We start from the raw sequence: 27,655 nt of genomic DNA, 5'->3' as shown, positions 1-27,655 counted from the left end.
TCCCACTTTTGGATTTGTTGTAGATGCCGCTTGGCAGCTCTGGTGCTGGATGATTTGCAATGCAGATCCTGTGTCGCCCCCCCCCCCCCCCCCCCCCCCCCCCCCCCCCACACACACACACACACACACACACACATATGAACTGCTGAGTCACATGGCAAAGTCTACCATGCTCGCTGTTCCCCTGAAGCTTCCTACCATTTACTGAGCACTTCCTTTGGTTTATGTCCCAGTGATGATCCGTCACAGCTTCAGAAGACAAAGAAAGAAAGAAGAGAGGAACTGAGGAAGTGTGAGAAAGAAGGGGACAGTGTCAGAGATGAAATGAGGCCATGCTCGCTGCTCAGTCCCTCTGGCATGTGTCTCTGCTCGCTGACAATCAACTCAGCTTGAACACACTTCTCTGGTACATCCTGTATGTTATTTTTGGTCGTTTTTAATAACCTCCTCTAATGGCGCCTGCTGGTCTGGCCTGACAGAGGAGAAACCATTCACCTGCCATGTCGTGACTGTGAATGAAGCTCATGCTGTGTCTGTCCTCTCTAGCAGGGTTCAAGTCACATCTTCTGTTTCTGGGCCAATCTTAAAACCTCCAAAAGCTGATACATTGTGGTCAGGAAGGTAATAAGTCTGAAGCCTAGCAACTCTGCAAAGCTGTATTTAGTCACAGTGGTGCTTAGAGATAAGTGCTAATGTCACCATGCTAATAGGTGCACAATTTCATAATGTTAATTTGCTGATGCTAGGAAGATGTTAAGTATGTTCACTGTGACCTTAGTGTGTTAGCATGCTGACATTTGCAAATTACCACTGTGCGACCCAGTACTTTTAGAAGTACTGTGTCATATTCCAACATTTAGACAGATAACATGTTTGATCTAATCATTGCATTCATTATCTGAATGTCTGAACCAAATGTGGTAAGAATCAATGTAGAGACATTTCACTGGGAAAGTGAAAATGCTGATGTGCTGTTGGAGCTGAAAAATCAGAAAAAGTGACCAAAGTAGTTGGGATTCATCCTCTAGGGAACACGCATTTTTGTACCAAATTGTGGCAATTTATCCGGTAGTCAAGATATTTCACTCAAAACCACAAATATTGTTGTAGCAGAAGTGGGAAAGTCGGATACATCCTCTGGGGAGCATGAATGTTTTCAATTGTCAGTTTTTGTACCAAAATTTAAGTAAATATTCCATGTATTTCTGATAAGTGAAAAATGTACCTGCTGATGGCGCTAAATGAACATTTAGAGGATGACCTGTCAGTGGGATTCATCCTCTGAGAACCATGAATGTCTGTACAAAACTTAATGTCAACTTTTGTCAGGAAATTTCAATTGAAACCAAAAATGTCAACCTCCTGATGGCGCTATTGAGCTAAAGCCAAGAGATGACCAAAGTCAGTAGGATTCATCATCTGAGAACCATGAATGTCTGTACCATGTTATGATGAACTTTGTTTTGTTGATGGTGCTAAATGAAAAGTCAATAGGATTCATCCTCTGGGGACCATGAATATCTGGACAAAATTCAGGAAAATCCATCCATTAGTTGTTCAACTATCTACCATAACCAGGAGTAGTCACTTATTTCATCATTATGGCAGTATATTCCCCGCAGGTCATCTGGTTCAGTCATGTTCTGAGTGCTTGGCGCAGTGCCTAATGAATCTGCCTACTTACCTCACTGTTGTGGAAGTGGCCATTGTTTACTGGGACCCAGAAGATGGAGATGGTCCAACATCATTACCATTACCCTAAAGTGACCCTACACCAGCTGAATGAAGAATGACCTCATTGTTTCTCTTCACTGTACATAGTGTTCAATCATGCAAACATTTACTGTATGCTTTGAGCATAGAAATTGTTTCTCATGAAACTTGCCCAACTCTTGATTAGTGCTTTGTCACACTACATTATATGTTATGTATAAAGACCTTTAAGCCATCATGTTGCCTCATTACAAAACTGTAAATCAAACACTTTAAGATGTCCTTTTAGAGGTATCTTCACATAAAATCTAAATACCATGCTGCCTCCAAGTCCCTTTTTATGATATATTTACATTATTTTTTCCGTCCCCTCCCTGTACAGTACATTGACTGTGCCCTTATCTGTGTGAGCATAAAGCTAATTTCATTACAGCCAGCGATGAATTCCGAAGGTTATGTGTTGTTGTTTTTTCTAAATATTGATTAGATATCAGCTCAGAGCAATGGGGAGACTTAAAGCCACTCTCCAAATACCAACAAATACACAGCAGGTCAATTTGAAGTCAACTGGAACATGAATCAGATATGGAGACATTCTGTTCTGTTCCTTTTTTCACCTTTTTAATTCTACTTAACTCCTACTTAATACCTTATGTTAGTGTGTACCCACAAACTACTTTAATCTGCTCACTGTGCTCCATTTCTGTCTCCCTGTTCATTTCTGCTCTGATGGATTTCCTCATCAGCAGTATGTTTTATAAAGTTACCCAAGAAATACAACTCATGTTTTGGATTTTTTAGTCATGAATTTGTTTTCACAACAGCAAGTGAGCCATGTGTGGAGGAATTTTTGTTTTAATGATGTAGCCTATCAAAACAATTAAAGCCAGCATGGTACCAAATGACATCAGGACTAACAACATGCACTTACAAGCTTTTACAGAACACTGGCATTAATTAAGACTACATTAACCTCTTCAATATGCACGCACTCACACGCACGAGAGGTCGCACTACAATCAGTGTATTTACAGGAGGCTAGTGATACGACAAGAAAGTCTCGTCTCTTTGCAGAACATGTAGATGGGATGATTGGAGCGAGAGGAGATTGTTCACCAGTTAATTGATCAATAGTGACGTTCTCTTGCACGAATAAACCAGAAATGTAGTAGTAGACAACTTAGGCTACTGCTAGCTAATCTTTAAACTTCCATTAGATTTGTTGCGGAGTTGGTGGATGCTAACATTTTAGATGATCCCAATTCATCCTCTGTGTCGGCTCCCATGACAAACAATAACTTTTAGCCCTGCTAAGGCTGTAATTGTTTCAAAATGTTTAAGATGTTGCTTCAGTATGCCAAGTTGCTTTTATGATTGCGTGTTGCAGCTAACTATATTTCTCCAAAGGACAGTTAAGAGATATCCTCATATGTAATATCCAACTATCAACATCCTACATCTAGTCCTAACCTTTTGAATTCTGATGACAGTAACCTTTTGCGTCAACAGATGAGTGAAAATAAAAGTTGGTATTATTGGACCATAGTTATTCTTGTCTCTGAAGGTGAACTTAGTGCCACATCATTATTCATATCCCACAGTGGCTCTCATTATCCCTCACTTTCCAGAAGTGACCTTCAAAGTCGGTCTGTGCTCACAGAATTTGATCTGTATCTATGCCCACTGTCTGCAGAGCCACACAGACATGTGCATTTACTCTGACTGTCAGAATCATTGAAAGGCTGAATGTCTGCTAGAAGTGATTGTAAGGAGGCAGTAAGGGTGGACTTATATAGTTCTATACTATAGTTGTGGCCTTCAGACAGTGTACCAGAACTGGTAGAAGTCACCATATACTCTCATTAATGAGCAGATAAATGGCCTTTATTGCTTTTTATACTGTATTTCCATTATCCAATTAGGTTATTTACTCTGGAGAAGAAGCATCTGCTTTATGCTACATCCAATTTTTAAAGCTGCATTTATTTATGATTTTGGCCACTTGCAAGCAGACTGGCTCCTCAAGAAGCGAAACAATTTTACCTATTAGCACTTTACAGAATTGTTATGGCTAACATGCAAGCAAACAATTGTCTGTTTACGCATGTACGTGACATGAAGTGAAGTCAGCATCCCTTTGGAGTCGTGTTTGTCTCAACCTGATGAATGTAAGTTCAGTATTCGCCCTCATTTTAGCTCTGCTTTGGACAGTAAGTTGTCTTTGCTGCTAAACGTTTCAATTTCTTCACTAGCTAGTTTCTGGGTTTGTCTGTAGTTTGGTGCCTGGAAGTTGGTTTTACCAAGGTTTTTTGCTCTTGCTGCTGGATATTAGGTTGATCAGAGTTTGTGGACTGGAAAACCAAAACAATGAGTCAGAAGAGGCTAAAACGCTTAAGGGAACTGGAGAGTTGGTGATGATTTGAAGTTGATCTCTCTTCAGTTAGCTGCAGCGCAATAGTTACTCCTTTCTTATCTGAATATGGACTTTAACTAATTTGATCCATTGCTAATATTTAAAAGATTGATGAGTGCAGTTTTCCAAAGCTGCACTAATCTGTAAAATGCTTTGGAGCTGGTACTGAAAATAAAGAGCAATATTTTTCCATGTCCACTGATACTAAAATAAGTAGAGGAGACAGTAAGACTGATTTACTGTAACATCAAAATTTACCACAAATCAAATTTTGAATGCACTGAATCCCTGTTTGGTTATCACTGAGCTGTCTAAGTTGAGTTTGCACTGGGGAGACTGGGACACGCCCAGTGACAGATTATCAGGAGGAGGTGTCATTCTCTTTGAGTCACACATGTTTCTATTTATAACAGATAGCTGCAATAACTCAAAGAGTGGTGGAGAGAGAGGGAGAGAGAGAGAGAGAGAGAGAGAGAGAGAGAGAGAGAGAGAGAGAGAGAGAGAGGGAGAGAGAGGGAGGGAGGGAGAGAGAGTAAGAGAGAGGGAGAGAGAGAGAGAGTGAGAGAGAGAGAGACATAGGGATTCATATGACCTACAGCTCATTCCAGAGATAGTGACGGACAGAGCGCTCACTCTGTCCTCTCACCTATTATTACTCCAGAGCGTGCAGAGGATGTGTTGCAACACCATCAGAGGACTCTGAAAAGATTTTGGGGATTTTGTCCATCATTGCTACCTCTGAAGGACATAACAATACATCACGTTTGTGAAGACAACTGAGTGACAATGCCAGAGGAGAAAGGTAATAATGACCTTTAATAACCTTTAATAAGCTGTGCGTGGTGTGTTCACCTGTGTCAGGGAGAGAAGAGTTGGTAGCTAATGATTTGCTTGTATTAACCAGGACTTACCTGTTATCAATCCATCCCTCTTAAGTAGATATTAGCCACTGTTTTACCACAAGAAAAGATAATAAACCAAAATAATCCTTTCTGTTAAAAGGTCCAGGTCATATGAGTGTGTGTGTGTTTACAGTATGAATGTACGTCTGTGTAAGTAGCACTTTACCTACAGCTAAACAGGCCTCCTATTATGTAACCCCAGTCAGAAGCGTATGGCACTTTCTGTGTGAATATGGTGTGCGTATGTGAATGACAACAAGCCTGTGGTAGCAGCCTGAATGCTTTTGCTGCAGGTTGATATGCTGCCTGCCTGCAACATCCCTGGCAACAACAGTGTTGTCTTGGTCCCCTGCCTGCATCTCTAACACTGGGAGCTCGGCCATTTGGGCTGCTTACAAAGGGATAAGAGCCAGTTGCTACGAAGAAATCACTCTGATATTCCTATAGTGATTTGCAGTGTGTCTTTGGTATTGTATAATAAGGTTGTAGTGACCTTTTATGGCTTTTAATTTCCTCTGCACCATCTGTATATGCTTATAGGGACTTAATGTTTCCACAGATATTCCCATAATATTCCTGTCGAGACTTATAGTTTGCTGTGAGAAGGTATAGTACTTTTTTTTGTATGGATTGTGTATTTACAGTCACAGAAATCAGAGAGTGTTTATGACCATGTTCACCTTAGTGTTTATTATTTGCTTTAATGGAGTTCTATAGAGAGCACTATTTGTGATAATTGTTTAAAATCCTTGTAAAAGACTTGGAATATAATCTAATCAACAGCTCATTCATTTTTGTCTTGACAGGGATGATTTCATTTAGATTTTTCCATTATTAGTCATATTATTGTTTATTTGCGATTTCAGTTTTTAGCGGCCTTTAACAAGCCAAATGTCACTAGCTCGACAGAAATAGGTAAGTCAGCTGGGCCTTCGAATGGCTGCAATTAGTCCAGACATTGCTGTAACAGTAGCAGGGAATGGAGGGCTGAACGGTGAGACAGTTTTAAACACCAAATATTACAGCTAAAATGTGTATTAGAGGAGAATGTCATGATATCATATAGTCTATTTTTTGCATGCAAGGTCATTTTAAAGCTTTAAAATGTTAACAGCAAGTTTTTTGCGAGCTGATTTATCTTTGAATATAAACTCCATGTTTCACCTTTTCTACAAGGCCAATGAAAGAAACCTTTAATGAGATGTGGTGTTGAGTAACAGAAGCTCAAGGCGGCTTGCAGAGTACACTCAGGATGCCTCACTATTACTAGCTTGTTGAGGTAAAGTTAATTGTAACAGCTTTTTTATTATTAGGTACCTTTATTTACCATATTTTGGATGAAATGTTTACAAAAAAGATAGCTAGTAACTAGTGTAAAAGTAAAAATTACCAAATTTTTCTCTGTATTTTAGTGGCGTAGAAATAATAAATATGCCTAAAATTGAAATACATGTACCTCAAAATGAGGTATAAGTGCTTGTGGTGTCCTAAGCACACCACAGATATGTCCTCTCGTCTCCAGTGTCTTGTCCTCAGCAGCCTTGTTAAAGCCGATCCTGTGTTAAGTCTGTGGTTGTGTCTTGGTGTCTAAATGCGGGGCCATAACTGTGTTTTGTACAGAGCAGGGAGGCGTGCACACATCACAATGTGACGAAGCTTGTAAAGTTTGGTGGTGAGGACATTCAGTCGACACACCCACACACACACAGGCCACATGCTTCCACGCACAAACACACACACTGCACACTGACAGGCGGGGCAGGAACATGCGCTTCAAGTGGGAGAGTTGATTGTTTTTTGTTCAAATGTCTTGTTCTCATTAAAAGTAACAACCTTCAGCAAAAATGTATAAAAATGTTGTTATGCACGTGCGCATCCATGCATACAAACCTACAGGCATGAAGTCTAGACATCTTTACAATAGACATGCATACAGTCATACACAGACACGCACACACTCACCACTTTAGGCTGTGTCTCAGTCTCAGCCAAGGACAGTGTATCCTGGGTGTGTGATGTAATGGCTAGCTGGCTGTCGGCAGTCACAGCGACGCCCGTCACTATTCTGGACCTGCCAGTAAACAAACCAACTGTGTCCATTAGTTTCCTGGCACTGTTGACATTCTATATTTTTAAGAATAAGAATGTATTTTAATTGTTTTCATTCCCTCAGCAAATAATGTAGCTACGAAATGGCCGACAGTGGCATGTTGAAATTGAATTGAAATTGCTAGATACCACAAAAAGTATCCTTAGGTGACCCTTAGCCCTCATTGGCTCAGTGTCATTCTCTCTCTGGATCCTCTCTGACTGGCATGTGGCAGCCAATCCCAACATCACTGGTTCCTGCAGAACACTGAAGATATACAGCATAGCATCATGTAAAAGGTTTAAGTAATTTCCTAAAGCAGCTGGGCACTGTAGTTTTTAACAAATGCTACTCAAACAGGAGGAAATAGTGCATTTGTTGGGGATTATTTTCAGTGGCGGATTAGTACCTATTTCTTGCTCTAGTGAGTATTTGGGGCAGCAGGGCGGTGTGTGTGGGACCGAGTCAAAATAAACTACAGTGTGTGCTTGGTTATGATGGAACATGTCACAAAGTGCAAGAGTGTGGCTCACTGATGTGTTTTTAATAGTTTTTGGACAACAATGGAGCTCTGTGGCACAGAGGAATGGGATACATACTGTAAGGCTTTACACCCACAGTTCTTGCTAGTAGCTCCAAACTTCAAAGCATTTACAGCGTATTTCCCACTGAAAAAGATATTAGATAAACATAAATATATAAATAAGTATTAGGAGTTGTGTCTCGGGCCACCTTGTGCATGTGAACCCAATATTCACTCTCGTTTTAGCTCTGTTTTGGTTTCCGCCGACTCCTCAGAAGAGTGTCTGTCTTTTTAGCTGCTTCTTAGCACAAGCTTTTTGCTACCTTTGTTTGTCTGCAGTTTGGTGCTTGCCAGGTGGGTTACAGTAGGCCTAGCTGATGTTTTTATCTCCACCAACTCCTGAGAAAAATATCTATCTCTTCAGCTGCTAAATGCTCATCAGAGCTTTTTCATTAAACAGCAGCCTGCTGCCATTGGAAAGGTTGTTTCCAAGGTGGAAACATTGAAGTTTCAAGCTGTTAAACTAAAACTGATATATGTTACAGTGCTCCTTCAAGCTGATGGAGACTGCAGCATCTGCTGATTGGACCTATTTTAAAAAAATAATTTCATTTGGTCACTGTGTAATGAACTATAACAATTAATGCGTTTATATTGCATTGTTGTCAAGTAGCAGGTGAATTTTCCAGCAATCTGAGTAACTGGGGTCACTCTGTTCTCACTTAGTGATTGTATAACGTATGTTTGTGCACTTCAGGGAAAGCAATGTCCTGTGGATGTCGATAATGACCTGTGTGTTTGAATCCAACTGCCGTTATACCAGCCTCTCTCCCTTAGGTGTTAAACCCGCTTGGCATATGCCAGTGTTTTTGCACCAGCTCTGCTCAAACAGCTGACACAATGCTTTCTACTTTCTATTCATGAGTCATGGTGTTTCTCTCTGGGTTGAAATGAATGGTCTGCAAGCACATGCACTCCCAATCCTTCACTGTCTTTTTAATGTAACTCCTGTATTTCCTCCTGAACTGGCCTTTGTGTTCCTTCCAATCAGCATCCTTAGATACATGTGCAGACACTCTGACATGCGCAGCTGCTCTGTGATTTTCTGCTGCATCACAGTCTCTGTACATGATGTGTTATACAGCATTTTCACCCAGAGAGTTTAATGATGAGGGCTTCGTATCGGCTTTCTCTTTCCTTTGTTTTCTCTCATGTTTTGCTATCTCATTGTCTCTGTCTTTGTCCAAAAATGGCTTCAGTCCCCAGGCTCAGTCTGAGTCTTGTCCTTGTTTCTGTCTTTCTCTCTCGATACTTCTCAATTAAACCAAGCCTGAAGTGTCAAATCCTTCACAAAAAACACAATTGTCTAAGAAAGTATTGTAAACAATTTTAATAACTGATTTTTTTTATGTCATTTATCAAACACTTTGGCCGGACAGGATGCTGGATGATTCTGCAAAACCCCAGATTATTAACTTATTTTTTAACAGAGATCATTGTTATAGTTGATAAAATGCAAACATTTATTACCAGTCTATTGACAAAACCAGAGTTTGGGTTTTGTAGACAACACAAAACACACTCTGGTCCCCTGCACAAGTGTAAGATGTGATCTTACCTTCCTCCATACTACAAAAAGTCACTATTTTCTGCATTGGCACTGAATACTGGCACCGGATGAAAATTGTGATGTATGGAGTTGTCCAAAATGAACTTAAGTCCTAGAGATATTGGGATGAACATTCACTGATTCCAACTTCTAAAACAAAAAGGCTTTTGTACTTGTATCATGGCGTCCAGTCAAGCTCTTTCACACCAAACTGGGACATTGTCATGTTGAAGCAGGAAAGGGCCCCAAACTTGACACAAAGTTGGAAGCACTTTAGTGACTAAAATGCCGTTTTTTGTTGTCGCATTGAGATTTCCCATAATTCAAACTATGGGGCCTCGGCCAAAGTATGTAAACAGTATATCCATACTTGGGGTCATACAGAGTAGGTATCTGCTGGAGTTTTGACATAGCAGAGGTGCTGATCCATTTCCCTTATTTCCCAATTCCTGGCTGAAATCAAGAGAGGAATAATGTGGTATTTATGCTGATTGGACTGCACACTGTTTTGACTTGAGGCAACTGCATGGAAATGTTCCAGTAGAGCCAGCTGCTGGAACACGTGGGGCCAGATCTACAGGCAGTGTTTTTCATCCATGTGGAAGAAATATTCACTGAGTCATCCATCACAGGAATGGCAGGAATCATATGTTTTCACACAAAGACCACATTCATTAGAAAGCACACTAGTTGCCATGTCTTCATTGACTTAAGGCCACTATTGAAAATTGCGATTGATAATGTTCTGGTTACTATTCTGGTTACTGTTATTAATAGTGTTACTAGTTTAAGCAGCTGAGGTTTTGATAGCAGTTGCAGTATTAGCATATCAGTTATCAAAAAATACCATCACTTGGTTCATTTCCTACACCTCTCTGTTTATATGACGTGCCCGTGTCTTTATAAGGGCTTAGCAAACGAGGATGCACTGGTGTCATTTGCCAGGGAGGTCAGAGGCCGTCTTTCTGTAGTGCTTGACCTCAGGGTCAAGGGTCAGATGCTGTTCTGGTCAGGTTGCAGGCATGACCGGACAGGTGGATGGCCTCTGAGAGGAGCAGGAGGAATCATAACTCATACTGACTAGTCTGTGTGTATCTTTAGTCATGTAAGTTAGGTAATTCATTTAGCTACTAGTGATTTATCTGCTTTGTTTCCCTGTTTGCACAACAGGGCTCATATCCAGTGAACTTGGCCTATAGGCTCTGTTCATGTCTTTTCATTGGCATCCAGAGCGGACTCTTAAGCTGTGAAGTAATGGCTAAACAAAGGTAAGGCCAGGCGTCAGCAGGCTCTTAAAAAGTCTTCACTTGTTGTTGATCATATTATCTGGGCACAAGACCTCAAGTGGATGTGAATACAACCAATTAAAAACTTGTATGTCTTAAATTTAGTTTAATAGGTCTTTAAAATGCAGCACATTCTCAGTGTGTTGTGTTCCTGGGCTAAAATCTGCCATTCGTGCGCCTTTCTCTGGAGAGGTTTGGTTAGGAGGGGTCATTTATTTCAGTTGCCACTTTGGTCATAAATTTGAGACTATAGTAACTTGAATTGAAAGAGCCTGATTTGATGCAAGTTGCAGACACCGTGTAAAGGGATATCTTGTTACATTTTAGTTCTTATACTAGTTTTGTGGCAATTAATGACTTTGAGACAAAAGTTTAAGGTAAAATAATTCTTTATTATCATATATCCCTCAGTGGGGACATTTGCAGCGTTACAGCAGAACAGGGGACAGTGCGATACAGACAACGGTTGAATTCACATTATTGCACATCGGAAATATTGTCCAATTTAGTATGCATTGATATTGCATATGAGTGAATGGTCTACTGGGAGCAGTGTTGATTGTAAAGTCTGACAGCAGCAGGGAGGAAATCTCTCCTTCACACACCCCGGGTGAAGTAGTCTGTCACTGAAGGAGCTGCACAGCGTCCTGTATGGGGTGGGACATGTTCTCCATCAGGAATGACAGCTGAGCCATCATCCTCCTTTCTCCCAACACCTCCACGGGATGGAGGGGGCATCTCAGGACAGAGCTGGCCGTCTTAACCCGTCTGTTTAGTCTCTTCCTGTCAGCAGTTGGGATGTGGCCACCTCAGCAGACCACTCCATAGAAGATGGCGGGTGCCACCACAGAGTCCAAAAAGGTCCTCAAGAGTGCCCCCTGCACTCCAAAAGACCTGAGTCTTCTGAGCAGTTGCAGTCTGCTCTGATCTTTCTTATATCATGCATTTGTGCTGTCAGTCCAGTCCAGTTTGTTATTCAGGAGGACACCCAGGTTCTTCCAGATTCAATCATGTCAGTGTCCACTCACTGGTTTCTAATCCATGAAATGCAATGAGGGCGTATTCTTTGAAAATGATCGTATCTTTAAACTAATCTTTGCCAATTTTATTGTGCTAGCCTTGATGCTAACAAGTTTTTCAAGGGGACAAAGGAGAGTTTTTCTGGAAATTGCATTGCAGCTCCCTGAGTATAGTTACAATTCATTGCAATACAAATGAGAAATTAGTTCTCTTTTGCAACACACGAATGGTTCTACAGATAACTTTTATGACAATATTTATTTTAACTGTTGTAAGATGGCCAAAAACGTAATTATACTAGTTATACATTCATAATTGCCAGGATTTAAGTACTTCACTGTATTATGCTATGTAGAACGATGACCCTAACCAAAGAACTATGAAGAACACCGTGCATTACCAGCATTTCCCAGCTTTTTCATACATATAAGAATCTGCATTTCTTTTGTAAAGTATGTTGATGTGTTTACTCATGAAAAAGTGAAAGTCCCCAAGGTCAACAGCTCGGCCACCACAACGTTCTCCTGCTGTGGTAATATGAGCATTTTGGTCCCCTGCCCGCCCCTGCCGCCTCTGCAGATGGTTCACACCAGGAATGTTGCAGAGCACCATGGGATCCCCGTGAGTTGAGGGAACACTCTATTTTTAGGAGGTGCAGGAGCATGGCTTCTTGAAAATGCATTTGAGATGTAACTGCTTATGTTTTCTACTATGCAGTGGCCGCAGTTCCTAATAACACGTATTTGTACCTTAAAATCCCGTTCATGTTGAAGTATTGACTAAGTTGTTGTAAGAGACACTATAGAATTCTAGAGGAATTGTTTCTCTACTGTTTTTAGTGTGATGTGAATGTAGCATACAGATATTCTCAATTTCATTATCAGCAGCCAACATGTACTTTGTTTATCTTTGAGTAAAACACGGAATGTCTATCTTCTAATTTATTGTTGTGACCAGAATAAGAAATAATTGGATAAATGTATGGGTTTGTCATGATGCAGCAGAGAGAGATGTTATATACCTTCACGGTGTAGCCACATGCCTATGTTTGGGCAGTTGCATGGTTCATGTGTGCACATGGTAGGCTGCAGACCTCTGTCAATAGTGTATGTTCCCAGAGGCTTCCAGTGGTGTGACTGTATGCAGCATAGATATGTAGCGTTGCATTTCTCAGATAGCTGCCTGCCTGGCTGTGACCTTTAGGACAACAGCATCAGTAGTGGCCGCCAGCCAGAGAACAGACACCAGAAGGGCTGATTGATGATATGGACAACTGGGCCTGGAGAAGACAGGGCACTGGCAGGGGTAGAGGGGGTGGGAGGGGGAAGCGCATGCTACATGCTGCTGCACACGGCATAGCTGTTCTCTGTCCTGCACTTTCTTCATTCATTATGAGCGGAGAAATGTTAGGTCACTGAGGTCTGAACATTTGACCTTTTTACCACAAGTTGCTCACAAGGACAGACATGAGTTTGTCCAAAATATGCCTTTGATATGTAGGGGTACCTTTTAGTACTACTGCTGGTGACTAGTGGCAGTGCATGAGCAGGTGATTCAAGTGCACCGTGGGAGATAGAGTTGTACCAGTGTTGCATATAAAATAAGGGACTATGCAGTCTGAAGCAGGAAGACGTGGGCACCATCCAGCTTGTTGGGGACACAGCAGGCACAATGGTACCATCTCCTCCCGGCAGGTATGCCCTCCTGAGGGGCAGAACATACCCTGATTATTTGGAATGTTGAAATTCCTGAAACACGAAGATGCAAATCACTGCTCTGCCAAGAACTTCTGAGAAGGACATGAAAGAGCAGCAATTTAATATGGATTGACCAGATCACTCATTACTCATTTTGTCACGTATCAAATATAAACAGCAAACAGCTCAGTGCTCTTTCACTGACAGATTATTGGACCCTTACACAGACCACTACGACTGTCTTGGTGACTGGCAGCCACAATGTCTGGAACAACTTGCTGGACTCTACATCTGGCCCAAAAGATCATCTCCTGTCTCTTCTTCATCCCCGCCCTCCTCCTCTATTTGCTGTTTGAAGAGGAAGTAAAGACACTGGATCCCTCCCCAACAGGTGCAAGGGTGTAGCAATGCACACTGGGTCAGATCAGGAGTCAGAACCCCTCCCGGCTCCCCTGTAACTGCCAATCCCTGCTCCCTACCCTCCTCCCAACCGTTTCTCACTTTTGGGCTCTTGTCTTTTCCAGATGGTAGCAATCAACTTGGTCTCAGACCTTTTTTACGAGGACTCAAGACTTTCCCCTCCTAAATTCTTGTCTTTATTGCTCACCATGCCCGCATGTACACTCAACACGGGTAGCTTCAATAAAGCTGCACCTCCTACCAACAGCAGAGTCTCGGCAGCAGTGTCCAAAATCCCTATTCTTGTCTTTTATTCGGTTTGCAAGTCAGCACATTTTCAAGTCAGAGATCAGTTTGTAATCTAGACATATGGCCTGAATGAAGGCAGCTCTGTGGTTTTTAGCATCATCCAAAGAAAACTTCATGAAGAATTTCCTCTCCGTATATTTTGATTTTATTTGCTGACCTCAAGAATGTTCACTATCACAAAGGTTTTTCACTTTGTATTTGTATAAAAATCTGATTTGGGAATTAGACGTAAGCATAGCCAAAAGAAACAAAAAATGAAGGTAGGTTATCATACTAAGGAGGTCTTGGAGGCTGTGTTTGTCTTGGACACACAGGAACACACACCATAAAGGTGAAAAACGACTGGAGAATGTGTTGCTTCTGTAGGTCTGGAAAGACTGGTGAGTGTTTTTACTCACCTGTCAAGTATCTTCCAGGCAAGCAGGTCACAAATGGGCAATAGAAAAAGACACCTGAAGCATACTTGAAGAATATATTAGGTATAGTTCTCTTCTCAGTATCAGAAAGACCAATGGCCAGACCAACGTTACATCTCAGACAACTACATCACAAACAATGCAATATTTTATATGACAGTCAATAACTTTGTTTTGTCACACACGTAGGACTTCTCTCTTTTAATTAGCACAATGTTATATCTATATGTATGCACATTAAACCAGCATAGAACACGATGGGTATGTGTGTGTGTGTGTGTGTGTGTGTGTGTGTGTGTGTGTGTGTGTGTGTGTGTGTGTGTGTGTGTGTGTGTGTGTGTGTGTGTAAACATAACTACATGTACAATCATAATTGTGTACAGTATATATATATGGAATCAAGAATTTACCAGATTAAGAAACAATTTACCAAATAAAAACATACTTAATTTGTCAATTCAATTCATTAATTAAAAGAAAAATTCTTTTGGGGTATAATAATAATAATAATAATATATTTATTTGCTTTTTTCTGCATGTGAGATAATAAGATAAGCATCAACCTCACATTTTTGTGCTCAGTGCAGAGCTGGAGTCAGGATATGGTTAGCCTAGCATAAAACTTGGGGAAACAGCCAGCACCTCTAATTATGACAAATGAATACAAATTAATATAAGAGTTACCAACTCATATTTCTACTGAACTGTGAAATGTGACTACAGCTTCCTGCAGTCTTGGCCTGTGCTCCCTGACCATATCTGGCGAGTCACGCCATTGTCAGAGACACTGCACAGAAGCACTGGGCAGATGGATAATCCTGTTCATCAAGAAACAGTTCCAGCACATAATACCCCAACAACCACCACTTAATGTTTTTACATTTCTGTTACAATAAAAGTTAGACAAGCTACATACATAGTGTAAATGCTTAAATGTGGAATTGGTTGAGTCAGGGTGGCAGTGGCCAGTCTTACCAAGTAAGTGATTACTATGATTAAATAAGTAAGAGCCACTCCAAGTTCAGCTCAAATCTCTTCAGTCTCTTCAATGAAGTGTCACTTCAGCTTTACAGGGAGAAAGTGTCAGGGTGGCTTAATGTGCTTTTGGTTTTTCCACATAATGGAGTAGGGAAAAACATTGTGGCTTTAACTTAATCTAAGTCAAAATATTGTGCCAATAAAACACCCAATAAACACCCAATGAACTGAGCAAACCTGAGAGGAGGATAATGTCCACCAGAAGGAAGGTCTTGGTGAGTTCCCAGAAAGCAGCTGTTTGACTCACAGCTATTATCCCTGCATTTCCTCCCTCTGTCTCTTTCTCTAAATCAATTCATTTGATGGACTCCTCTTTCCAAGCCCAGTTACCAGTAACCATGGAGGCCCCATGAAACCGGTCTGACAACACGAATGTTTCCTGAGAACACAAAGGACCTTTTATGCAGCTGATGCCCCAGTCTGTATGGAAAGGCTGATCAGTACATGAGCATATTCTGCCGGGGTTATGATGAAAGGGGAAAGGGGTGATATGGTGATACTGTTCGGATGAAGGCGGCTCTCACAGTGTGTGTTTGAATTCTTGCCTTGGCCTCGAGGTTTCAGGAAAGTTGCTGTGCTCCGTTGTTTTTCATTGTTGGTGTTGATATAATTTTCCTTGGCACAAATCCTCCTTCCGATGTGGAACAAAGACGGGTAACTGCTTGGAAAGTGATTGGGAACTGGTCACCAGTGTTTGTTTAGACTTTCAAGGCTTTCTACTTTGTGTGTGAGAGAGAGAGACATCTATCCTGTTATTATGGAGACATAAACCTGTCTATGCGTTAAGGGGACAAAACGAGCTGGTCCCTACAACATCAATCATTCAAGTTTAGAGTCAAGACTGGTTTAAGGCTTATTTTAGGCTTAGATTAACTTTAGGGTTAGGGTTGGCATTAGAGTTAGGCATGAGGTGTTTTCAGGTAAAGTTTTGTCTCCAAGGAATGATTGCGAGACACAGCAATGTTCCCTTCAGTGATGGGAATGCATTCTTCTGTTTTTCTAATAAAGTAATAAAGAACATTGTTTTTTCATACCCTGGTCTGATGTGACACCCGAGTGATGACAGTGATGATATTTTTGGATTAAAGCAATGTCTTATTGTCATAATAAGAAAGATGACACTGCGAGAAAGTAAGATTTGTGTGTTTATTGAAAGGATGACGCTTGAAGCCTGAAATCCCAAATGGGGACAAACACTATGTATAAATGATATGTATAAAGGGGTCACTGGTATGAGTTTTGAAGGCCAGAATTGATGCAGGTATTTTTGGATTAAAGTTACTGACTGTACAAGCAGTGTTTTATGTTAGTATTATGCTGTATATTTTAATGCCAAAAAGATAACATTTCCAAATATCCAGTGTTTCCTCTACAATTCCTCTTTTTGTTGAAGCAGCCTTTACATTCTACTTATCTACTGGCTGAATTCATTCATGTCAATTGTAGCTCTTAACCTTTCCCTTTATATTGGAACTGCCCTCAGTTTGGGGTGGCCCTCCAAACACAGAGATATAAGGGGAAGTGGAACAGTAAAATAGGGTGTGACGCATTGTATATATCATGATGAAACCCATGTTTTCAGTTGTTTAGCAGCAGATTTCATCCAGTTTAATACTGTATCATTGGCCTATGATGTTATGTGGGTAGTGCACAAATCCAAATTGCTGCTTATGGTTGTTTATGTGTGTCTATGTATACCTTGCATTACTTCCATCAATCCTCAAAATAAGATCTAAAATGGGATTCTCTCTGTCTCCAGTGTTTCAGCAGCAGGCTGTCCACAGCCCTCTGGAGCAGAAGAAGCAGAAGCAAAAGCAGGGAGGAGGAGGAGGAGGAGGAGGAGGACCCATCCCCTGTCAGAACTGTGGCAAGCCCTGCAAAGGGGAGGCGCTCCGGGTCCAGAACAAACACTTCCACATCAAATGCTTTGTCTGTAAAGGTATGTAACAGCCAGCTATCACCTCTCACCTCTACACTGTCACCCAACTGCCCACAACTCACACAACCTTGAAGACTGTAAAAAGGCTGTATATCTGAGACTGGCAGTTTGGTTGTAAAGCAGAAACATACCTTCATGGTACTATTTAAGGATGTGTGGAGCAGAGAGAAATCTAATAATATGCTGCTTTTATGAAAAAATAAACTCAAACCAAATAAGTATGAGTAGAAAAGAAACCGTGTGGAAAAATGTAGAGATCAGCAAAAGGAGAAAAGCTGGACCATTTTACATAAAAATGAAAAAAATCAGATAGTGCTCTGTAGAAGTGGAGAGGTGAATGTACCTACTTACACCTTCTCCTGTATTTATTTTCGAAGGGACGCAATCAAGTTGCATCCCAAGGCATTCTGGGATAGCAGGCAACAAGGGATTGACCAGTAGTGTGAACCAAATGCCACAATGATTTGCAAAAACTCTTAACAAAGAAACCGTCACGCAGTGGTGTCGCAGGGAAAAAAAATGATAGACTGCTTAATTATACGGTGCTCATTAATGTAAAGCTGCACAAATCTTTTGCACTGAGTTCAATTTTTGTGATTTTTTTTGCACTGTTGAACAATGTGCTAAGAGCTGGAGAGAGTCCAAAGCAGAGAAAGCTATTACAGCCTGTTAGTGGTGTTGTACCATCCACTGGTGTACATGTAACCCTGCTTTGTCTAAGTACTAAATGCTCCACAAAGAGGTTGATGGTACAAACACGTCTCAAATAAGCTGTGTCAACCTATTGCTGGTTAGCATTCAAGACACCTAGCTTGCATTAGTAAAGACTAAAAAGAGGCCACTGTCAATGTAGTGCAACTTTGTGGCCAGTTTTGAGTCTACATAATCATTAAGTCATTTTGTTAATTGTTCAGCAGTAAGAGGAAAGTCACTGAGAAAGTCTGTGTGTATTTCTGGATGTGTGGCTGCAGGTGTCAGATACTTGAAATCTGAGTGTGTGTTATATGAGTGTGTGCTTGTGGGTGCGTGTGTGTGTGGGTTTTTTTTTTTCATGTTATATGTAGCTGGACTTCATAGGAGTGTGCATGTGTTCCCCTCCCAGCCCAGGCTTTCCACGCAAGCCTTGTATCAGGCTGCTGTTGTTGTCAACACACACACAGTTCCTAGGCTACCGGCAGGGTCGCTACATTGTCGGCAGCTTCCTGGAGTTTATCACCTTTAATCTTCCGCTGATCAGCAGACTCCCTGTCTGTACATTCTACAACCCACCTCCTCCTCCTCCTCCTCCTCCTCCTCCTCCTCCATCTTTAACTCTGCGAACAAGGCACGAAGGAGCAGAGTGCGGCGCAGTGGTGATGATGACACAAGTCAGGTGCAATTGATGATTTGTTTTATTTGAGCGTGATCTTAAAGGTTCACTCCAGTTTCCTGGATCTTATTTTCATTGCTAGCAGTAATAACATTGTGTACTGATGAAGTTAACAGTGAAGATCTGAGAATGTGGCGACGTCACTGAAGAGCGATCCAGTCCAAGCGGATAAACAGGAACAAGTTGTAACAAACTGGAACGATCCCTTAACTGTTTTAGCTCCTGGCTGCTTTTAACCCTTTCAGAAAATGGTAACAAGAGGTCAGTTTGTTGGCTAGCTAATGTTTGCAGCTACTAACAGCTTAGATACAGTCCTTAGCCAATTGGTGGAATGTAAATAAATACTCATGTACAGCTTCAAGGTACCCGTAATTTAATTTCACTTCCCTAAAAGTGTTCTGAGGACAGAAAAGAATTTGTTTGCTCAAATGAGAAGACCAGTGAAATCAAACAGTAGCCTTGGCGTCTTGTCCTTCTTTTTGTTAAACTGCTGTTAAGGTCAAGGATAAATGCCCAAATAATTTGATTTTTTCAACACCATCTACCTCAGTTGCAGTGTTTCTGGCCTTAGAGCAGTATTGCGAGTCATATACTACACTGACATTTGGGTGACGTGATAAATGTCTATAGTGCACCATGCCTGCCCCACGAGCCGCATTATCCTATGAACGTTTTTCCGATACTGCAGTTACACAATATGTCCAATTTCACAACCTTGCTTACCCAACAGAAGCATAAATCTGTATCAGTACGCTCTTAGCACGAGGTGTTATGCCCACTGCGTATGCAAAACTGCAGAAGTTGTTGCATTACTTCACTGTACTAGAGATTCAACACACAAAACCTAGAATTATTTTCTGTACCCAACAAAAAGGTCAAACTCAAAATACTGCTTACATGTTTATGTGTTGGTAAAAGTCAATAATGCCATAATGAAATATTACAGTCTTTTTTTCTTTTGATACCTTAAGTACAAGCTCATAATTCTTTTGAAGGCTTTGATTAATATTTCACAATAACACAGCTTGTATTTCTTTTTGTTGATTGGCTACTTCTTACTAACAAAGCCTGATTAAGGTTTCATTTTTATTGTGCAACCACAACAGAGTGAGACTCTCATGTCGTACTAATTGAGCTGAGTTTGTTTTTTCATGTAGAGCTTTTATGTTCAACTTAAAAAGAAATTAGCAAATAGCGATGATTACACGCCTCGGGTCACACGTACCAGTTACTCATACGAATTCAAAGTTCAGATGTTAATACTTGAAAGTCATTATTGGAGGACTTGATTAAAGTCACAGTGAGCATATTTCCCTCACTGGATGAAGTTATTTGGCTTGCTTTCTAAAGAGCTTAATTAGGAAGCATGGGCCTGGCTAATTTAATGTCAGGCATTCAGGAGGTGTATTAATATCATGTAGATGCAACAGTCGGAGGAGTTATGTAAGTATGCTGCTCACATCACTCAGTTCACGCATAAAATGCCTGGCTCCTTCTCCTATCCATTAATCCAAAGCATGAGTGCATTAATTGAATTTCCAACTCATCTGGGTCATTAAACGTGCTGATTATACTGGCGTTGCGTTGGGTGGGGTTTCGGGGTGGCCAGTTTGCTATTAAAATGGCCAGATGTGAACTGACAGGAATCTGAAAGTCTGGCATGGAAATAAAATAAACCATAGCAGGCTGAATGGGATCAGATTGCTCTAACTGCTGTTCAGACCCGAACATCAAAGAAATGAAAAGACATCTGTATCTGTGTCAGCAGCCAAGTTCAACATGGTGGAGCGCTCACTTAGAAGTTAGTGTTTTCTTTTAGCACATTCCTTGTGGATACCAGTTGATATTGTAATAAGATGAAATATCATCCCCTTTTAGTCTTTGATTTATGGACCATTAACACACACTGTTGAGATCTAGCTCACCTCAGACCAACTACACTCTATCAACGATGTCCAGATTAACCTGGAAGAGAATCAAACCCATGACCCCTGACTGTATTGCTGTATTAGTGCCAATTACAAACAGCCTGGGTGTCAGCCAGCAGACTCACAGCGCCAGGTCTGAAGTGAGGAACCGTCAACGCTCAGCTAGGCATGTGTAATTAACACCAAGCAGAGTGGAGGACTGGATAAATGTGTGCTAATGTTAGCCTCTTTAGCATTGGCCAGATATCAAGGTAGCTCTGCGCTGCTAATAGTAAACAGCCTCAGTGTTTTCAGAGCTGTGTACACCTAAATGCAATTGACATGGCTGGATTAACCTGCTGCAAGGCCCCCAGGGCTAAACTAAGATAAGGGCCCCCTCTGACTCACCGCGGTGGGACACTTAATTACAAAATGTATTTTGAAGGCCCTCATAATATCAGTTGATATTATGCTTTATTTGCACAGATTACTGGCAATTCATCAAATTATTGGAAGCTGTTAAAAGCACAGATTGGCTCCTTCTGGACCCATGATGGTCTGGAGCCCCAGTTGCCCTGTGTCAAGTGTAATGGATTCATGTCTAACTTTTTGTTTCACTGCTGTCAACATGTGTATGCTTACAAAAAGTCCCACACTTGTACCTTTAAGCATTGGGCAGTTGTTAAGCACTAATTGCTGTTTTCATGGTAGCTGCCATCAACAGCAAGCTGCATGCTTGAGGAAGTGTGTTTTATTTAGGTACCAACTGTGCCTGTCTCTGTATATCCTGTTATGTCTGCTTCTCAGACGCCTTTAAGCTGACACTGAGACACCGTCACCAGCATAGCGCTGCAGACAAGATGACCTGGCAAAACAACTCAGGCAGACTTTTATCCTAATCTGGTTTTGCTTTCATGGAGGGCCATTGCATCATCCAAACAGCATTTGAATACAGCAGGGAATACTCAAATGTGAAAATATGTGGTCACACCCTGATGTCGTCAAGCCTGCATGAAAAGTACTAAGTGTAGAGTGAAAACGGCCGTTGCTATCGTTGTGGAAGGTTAACTCTAACGGCCCTTAAGAGCTGGAGTGGTGAAAAGGAAAGACTCATTTATATCAGACACTCTCCCCTTCTTTGTCATTCACATCACATTCACAAGCAGTCCAGAACACGCCCTCACGAACCCGGGAGTGGTATGTTTTATTGCATTCCGCTTGCCTCTCCATAAAGCTGAAAACAGTTTTATTCATGATTTTGCTGATGTCTGCCAAGCTTGGGTGCTTCTCAGTGCCACAGTGCACATCATTTGGAAAAACACATATATACAAGCTTTCTGCTTTAAGATACAGTTAATCTCTGCTTTGAAACAGTGGATGTTACTTTAGACCTCTGGAAGCCGAACTCGGACTCCTCTAAATTCCTGATTTGTGATGTCACAAAAATAAAATATGTGTGATTGAGTGTAGGGAAATTCAACAGACTGAGTTGGTTTAGGTGTCATGACATGATCTTTATCTGATCTGTCTCTGAGACAATGACAGAGGTCTTGAATGACACCATTTCCAAATGATTTTGGGAACACTACATCAGTGAAATGGCAAGGATTTTGGGCCAAAACCAGTCATAGTATTAATTGGAAAAGACCAAGACCATTGAGTAGAAGTCAGTGGACAGCCATTCATATTTGATGCCAAAGACCAGCCTTGAACTGAGATGGTAGTTACTATCTCTACACTATGACCAAGTGCTTATCAAGTGACTGAAACTCCAGATTTCAGTCGTGCATCGGCCCCTTATCATTTCTGTTTCCTGAATGAGGACTATGAGATGTGGTTAAAAGCTCTGAAAACCTTTTTTTTTTTTTTTTCAAAATACTGTTGCAATGCAACTGAGCAAATTCCATCTGTTGATGAAGACTGCGTATGGTTGTAATCTGCAGACTTGACATTGTTTTGTCAGCTACTGTTTTCAAACTGTCAAACTACAAAATATTGCTTGCATCCAGAGGACTGTAGACAGTTTACCTGTAAAAATTCTAATTATAGAACTCAGAGAGAAAGCAGACATGGCACGTAAACTGAAGGAAAGTCTTAGAATGATATTTACTGTGTATAGTGGGAAATTACAGCTTTGACTCTCTTCACACAGTCAGTCTTCCTTTGAGGTTTTGACAGATTTATGGATTGTATTGTTTTTGTTCATCTACCCAGTCTGAGTGCTCCTCTTCCTGGAAGTAAGCTTGGTAAACAGACGCTGCTCGCCACATGTTGAAGCCCTGATGCTCGGATCAGTGGTGTTATAATAGCAGATGGTTGTGATGTTCTCACCAGGGTGTTGGCTATTTGATTTGTCTTCTTCTTGGAAGCAGGCTGACCAGAACACAGAGTGTGTGTGTGTGTGTGTGTGTGTGTGTGTGTGTGTGTGTGTGTGTGTGTGCGGCCTGACTTCACACACACGTGTACTTGGGGAAAGGAAAAGCATGCATGCACTCTAAAAACGAGCTGAAAGGCAGCATACAAAACATGTTGTGCAGATGATATAAGTGTATGATGATATTTAATTTCATAAAGTTTGTGGCATCGTCAGATTTTTAAACAAATGTGGAGGAGTTTGGTGCAGATGTAGAGGTTGAAAGTCACCTTATAGAAATAATTGTAGTCTGTTATGAAAATGAACACGTAGATATGAACAGCATAAACCCTCAAACCCTCCGTCATTCACTTCTTGCTGAAAATTCTCAAAGAAAGACAACAATAGTTGTGTTTATGAGATGCTGTATCCCAGTGATTTAGAAAATAGAAGGACCTCCCCTGCTCATTACCTTGTTCGATGCCTGCTTGCATTTAGGCCCATAGAGAGGGAGTCTGGACGGCTGTAAATCCATTTGAATTGTCAGAAGTATCGACCTTGAATTTTACTGTCTTTCACAGCTAGTCAGATCAATGCCAGCAGGCTGTAGACTGTACAGTCAAGGTCATGGAATAGACAAGTGAATGATGCACTCCACCCCATCCTGCCACACACACACACACACACACACACACACACAAATGCACGCACATTAATGGTGAGTCATTGTAAAACATGAAATGCAGTCAAGGTCCCATACGCATAGCAGAAAACACATAGCACATGTATATTTAACCCTCCTCACGTTCACACACACGCACAGTGGAAGTCGTTTTGAAACATGAGATAAAGTCAACGTCGTCAAGGTCACACTCATGTAAGGACATAGTACACACACACACACACACACACACACACACACACACACACACACACACACACACACATATTTTATGTGACACCATATGATGTCTGTCAGTAATGTCTGGAAGTGTGTGCTGGAAAGATACATTTTCTTCATCTTTTACACACACACACACACACACACACACACACACACACACACACACACACACACACACACACACACACACACTCACTCACATGCACACACTGGACAGGCTCTCTCAGATATGCCTGCCTCGCCTATGTGTGAAAAACATATGCATATGTAGGTGCAGTAACAGCAATGGGTGATAAGGATGGTAGTGAAGGACGAGTGTAGTTTAAAAGGCAACAAGAGTCAAAGGTGGAGCTTGGGATGGAGTGGTGGTCCACACACAGGAGACCGGGGTTCAACTCCCATGTGAAACCACTATTGATTGTTCTAAGGGAGTAATTGTTTTTAGAAGTGTTTGTGCCTAAACCTAACCAAACTGCAACCCTCACACGATATTTTTCACAGCAAGCTTTATTCTGAAAGTGTAACTGGACTTTGTTGCCTATATGGCGACATGATGGACCAGCATGGTGTGGTGGGTATATAACTCGCTTTGATGTGATGCGGCATTAAGAGAGGAACATTAGCATTCATTTGAAGTCCTGGATTTAAGTACATATGTGGCTCTTTAGGTGCTTAAGGCTCCACTTTCTTTATAAGCTAGCCGCTAATTTTGTGTGTCTGTCATTTTGTGTTCTGCAGATGGCGTATAGTGCTAGGTTTGATTCCTAGCTGTAGCTCAGCTCGATTACGTGCATCATGTCCAAACAACTGAATCCGTTACATCTCTCTCTCCAGACTTCGTTTGTACACAAGTAAAACAGACGCAGCATATTTAATTTACAAATCACAATGGGGCACGTTTGTTGCACATCCATCCATTCAAGCATGTAACTTCCTCACTTATTCTGCGCGCTGAGTTGAAGGAAAAGAAGAACAGGCTTGGCTCTGAGATCCTCCAGTGCAGAGGAAGCAGATTCAACAGCACATTGAATTCCACTGAGAGCCTCTGCGTACGTTCGCATTATGTAAGTGGCTTCACAGTGCATGAGATAAGCCTTCAGAGAGGTTATAATCAGTTTCCTGTGAAGTCATCTATCTTTCAGCCTTAGAAAATGTTGTAACTAAGAAGCACAAGTCTTCCTGAGTACAGTTGATGTGATGCTTTGTTTTTTCAAGGCTTTCCTCTTGCTGAAATTCACATCATCTCCATGCAACTGGATTGACTTGCTACAGAAAATCATCAAACAAACTGCCCTCAAAGAGCACCGTAAACTCACACTGACTTATTCACACACCTCCTCCTATCACCACACACACAGAGTTCAAAAGGTCGGAGCCTCCCGTGGTTCATGTACGTTTTATCTCGCTGCAGGCGTGTAGCTCGACACATTCCGTTCTCCCCAGTTGAGTCTCAGGACAAAACCACTAATTAGCTGCATCATGATCTCATCCGACAACGGCCCAAGAGCAGGGTGAACACACACACACACACACACACACACACACACACACACACACACACACACACACACACACCCTCCGTAGTCATGGAGATAGAATTTTCAAAATAATGAAGCTTGACCATAACATTCAGTTGAATTAAGTAGAGTTCAAGGCTGATTCTGATTGTATTCTCTTTCTGTACTTTTACCATTTATTTGCTGACTGCTTTTAGTCATACAGTTGTTTCCTGGTGAGGGTGAAAAGCAATAAACTCTCCATTAGGAGCAAAAAAGAGGATATTCTTCTCGCTATCTTTTTGCTATCGACTGGAGTTTGTCCTCCATCCTTTCATTTGGTTGCAGTTTGCTGTTGAACTGTTTCTGTCAAAGCAAACGAAAGCGATCTTCAGTCCTCCTTCAATTAAGCCTTATTTACTGACTTTCACATCCAATATTTCTTCAACTTCCCCCCGCCTTTTAACACAGTCCACCTTAGTGAGGGATTCAAGAATGACAGATTGGAGATATGCAAGCAACAAGGGATGAGAGGCAGACAGCTTTGGCGGTTTCCATTAGCAGACAAAGCTGAGAGAGCATCTTCTGTCTTCCTCTCTTATGTAATGCACTCAGACACACGTTTTGATCTGCATTAGAAGCTAGTTTGCCAGTAACTTTGTCTTATTCTGCACTTTACATATGCACCATGCTGCTGGAGTGCAGATGAAACAAACTATATAAATGGTGGGTTTGCTATCACTTTCAAAAGGATAAACGTAATGCTTTTTGGTCATGTTAGCTCAATGAATGATGAATGATCCAACTTGAGCTCATATGGTCTCGGCTGCTGAGCTGCTTAAGCAACTAAGTTATAATACAGTAAGAGGAAGAGTCTATGTGCCAGCTGGCAGAGCAAGTCTAAATGTACAGGGATTGAAAGAGGAGCTGATGGGAAGCTGCAATCAGGCGTCCGAGTGAGGATTTCTGTCTCCATCTCTTCCACATCTCGAAGAGCGGAACTGCTCTCTTTACAGTCTCAAGTCATCTTAAATAAATCCAAGTCAAGTCTCAAGTTTGTCAAAACAAGAATTGAGTCTCAAAAGTCTGTAAAAGTAAATCTCAAGTCATTTACAAGTCTATTCTGAAGTCTAGCAGAGCAAGTCTTTACCCATTCAAGTCAAGCCTCATGTGGAATCTCAAGTCTTGGAAGGAAGTCCAAATCAAGTATCAAGTCTGTGAGAAACATCTCAAGCCATTCGAGACAAACTTGAGTCAAGTGTCAAGTCTGTCGGAGCAAATCTCAGAGTCTCAAGCCAATGTTAATTCCCGAAAGCGTATCTCAAGTAATTCAAGACAAGTCTCAAATCAAGTCTTTGAGACTTGAGTTCTACTTACTTTCAATTTTAATTGTTCAAAATTTGAGCTGAATTTAACCTTTTATTTTTCATTTCATCTGACAATGACAAAAGAACCCCTTTTTTTTGCCTGTACTTATATATCATATCCATCCATCCATCCATCCATCCATCCATCCATCCATCCATCCATCCATCCATCCATCCATCCAGCTTTCCACTCTGCTGATGTTTACTTCATCAGCCCAAAACATTATCTCATTCAAGACAGTCAGACATGTGAACCGGATATAAGGGAGCTGGTAGCAGCCGCTGGAAACTATGTCATCCACTTCCTGACAGAACATTCCTGCTCGTATTGTTGTGGTTGTTTTATTAGCATGCTGTAACCCCTGTCAGGGCTTGATAAAAAAAAAAAAAAAAAGTGAAATAGTGCAAATACTGGACAAAGGTTGTCCAAAGTGTTGGTCAAGGTTTTTACAAGGGAAACAAGGGTGGGAGAGTAAGTTTCTCTTTAGTGTATTGGAATTTAGACAAACATCCATCCATCCATTTTCTATACCCGACTATCCCTTTCGGGGTTGTGGGGGGCTGTCAACGGGCAAGAGACACGATACACCCTGAGCCGGTCGCCAGTCGATCGCAGGGCAACATATATAGACATACAAACATTCTCGCTCACACTCACACCTAAGGGCAATCTTAGAGTCATTAACCTAATGAGCATGTTTTTGGTCTGTGGGAGGAAGCCGGAGTGCCCGGAGAGAAATTTAGACAAACATTGTAAACCTATTTCCACATCAGCCTGTTGTATGACAGGGGGTGTTCTCAGTCTAATTTAAATTCCTCCCTGTAAGGCCAAGCCTGATCTCACACATGGATTTAACAGTCGTGCAACATGATATTGAGAAATTACCTCCACCACAAGAGAATATT

General features: G+C 41.3%; 1 protein-coding gene across 1 annotated transcript in view; it reads left to right on the top strand.

Annotated features, from left to right (window-relative positions):
• The first annotated feature begins 4,668 nt into the window (after positions 1 to 4,668).
• Positions 4,669 to 27,655, top strand: part of ablim2 (actin binding LIM protein family, member 2) — a 65,782-nt gene continuing 42,795 nt past the window's right edge. The window contains exons 1-2 of the mRNA XM_070993380.1: positions 4,669 to 4,928; positions 17,174 to 17,353. Coding sequence (XP_070849481.1) covers positions 4,913 to 4,928; positions 17,174 to 17,353 — 196 coding nt within the window. The 5' untranslated portion in view covers positions 4,669 to 4,912. The remainder of the gene's footprint in view (positions 4,929 to 17,173; positions 17,354 to 27,655) is intronic.

The sequence above is a fragment of the Chaetodon trifascialis genome, chromosome 23 (assembly GCF_039877785.1).
Source record: "Chaetodon trifascialis isolate fChaTrf1 chromosome 23, fChaTrf1.hap1, whole genome shotgun sequence".
Taxonomy (NCBI): Eukaryota; Metazoa; Chordata; class Actinopteri; order Chaetodontiformes; family Chaetodontidae; genus Chaetodon; species Chaetodon trifascialis.
This window is presented reverse-complemented; position numbering and strand designations above follow the sequence as displayed.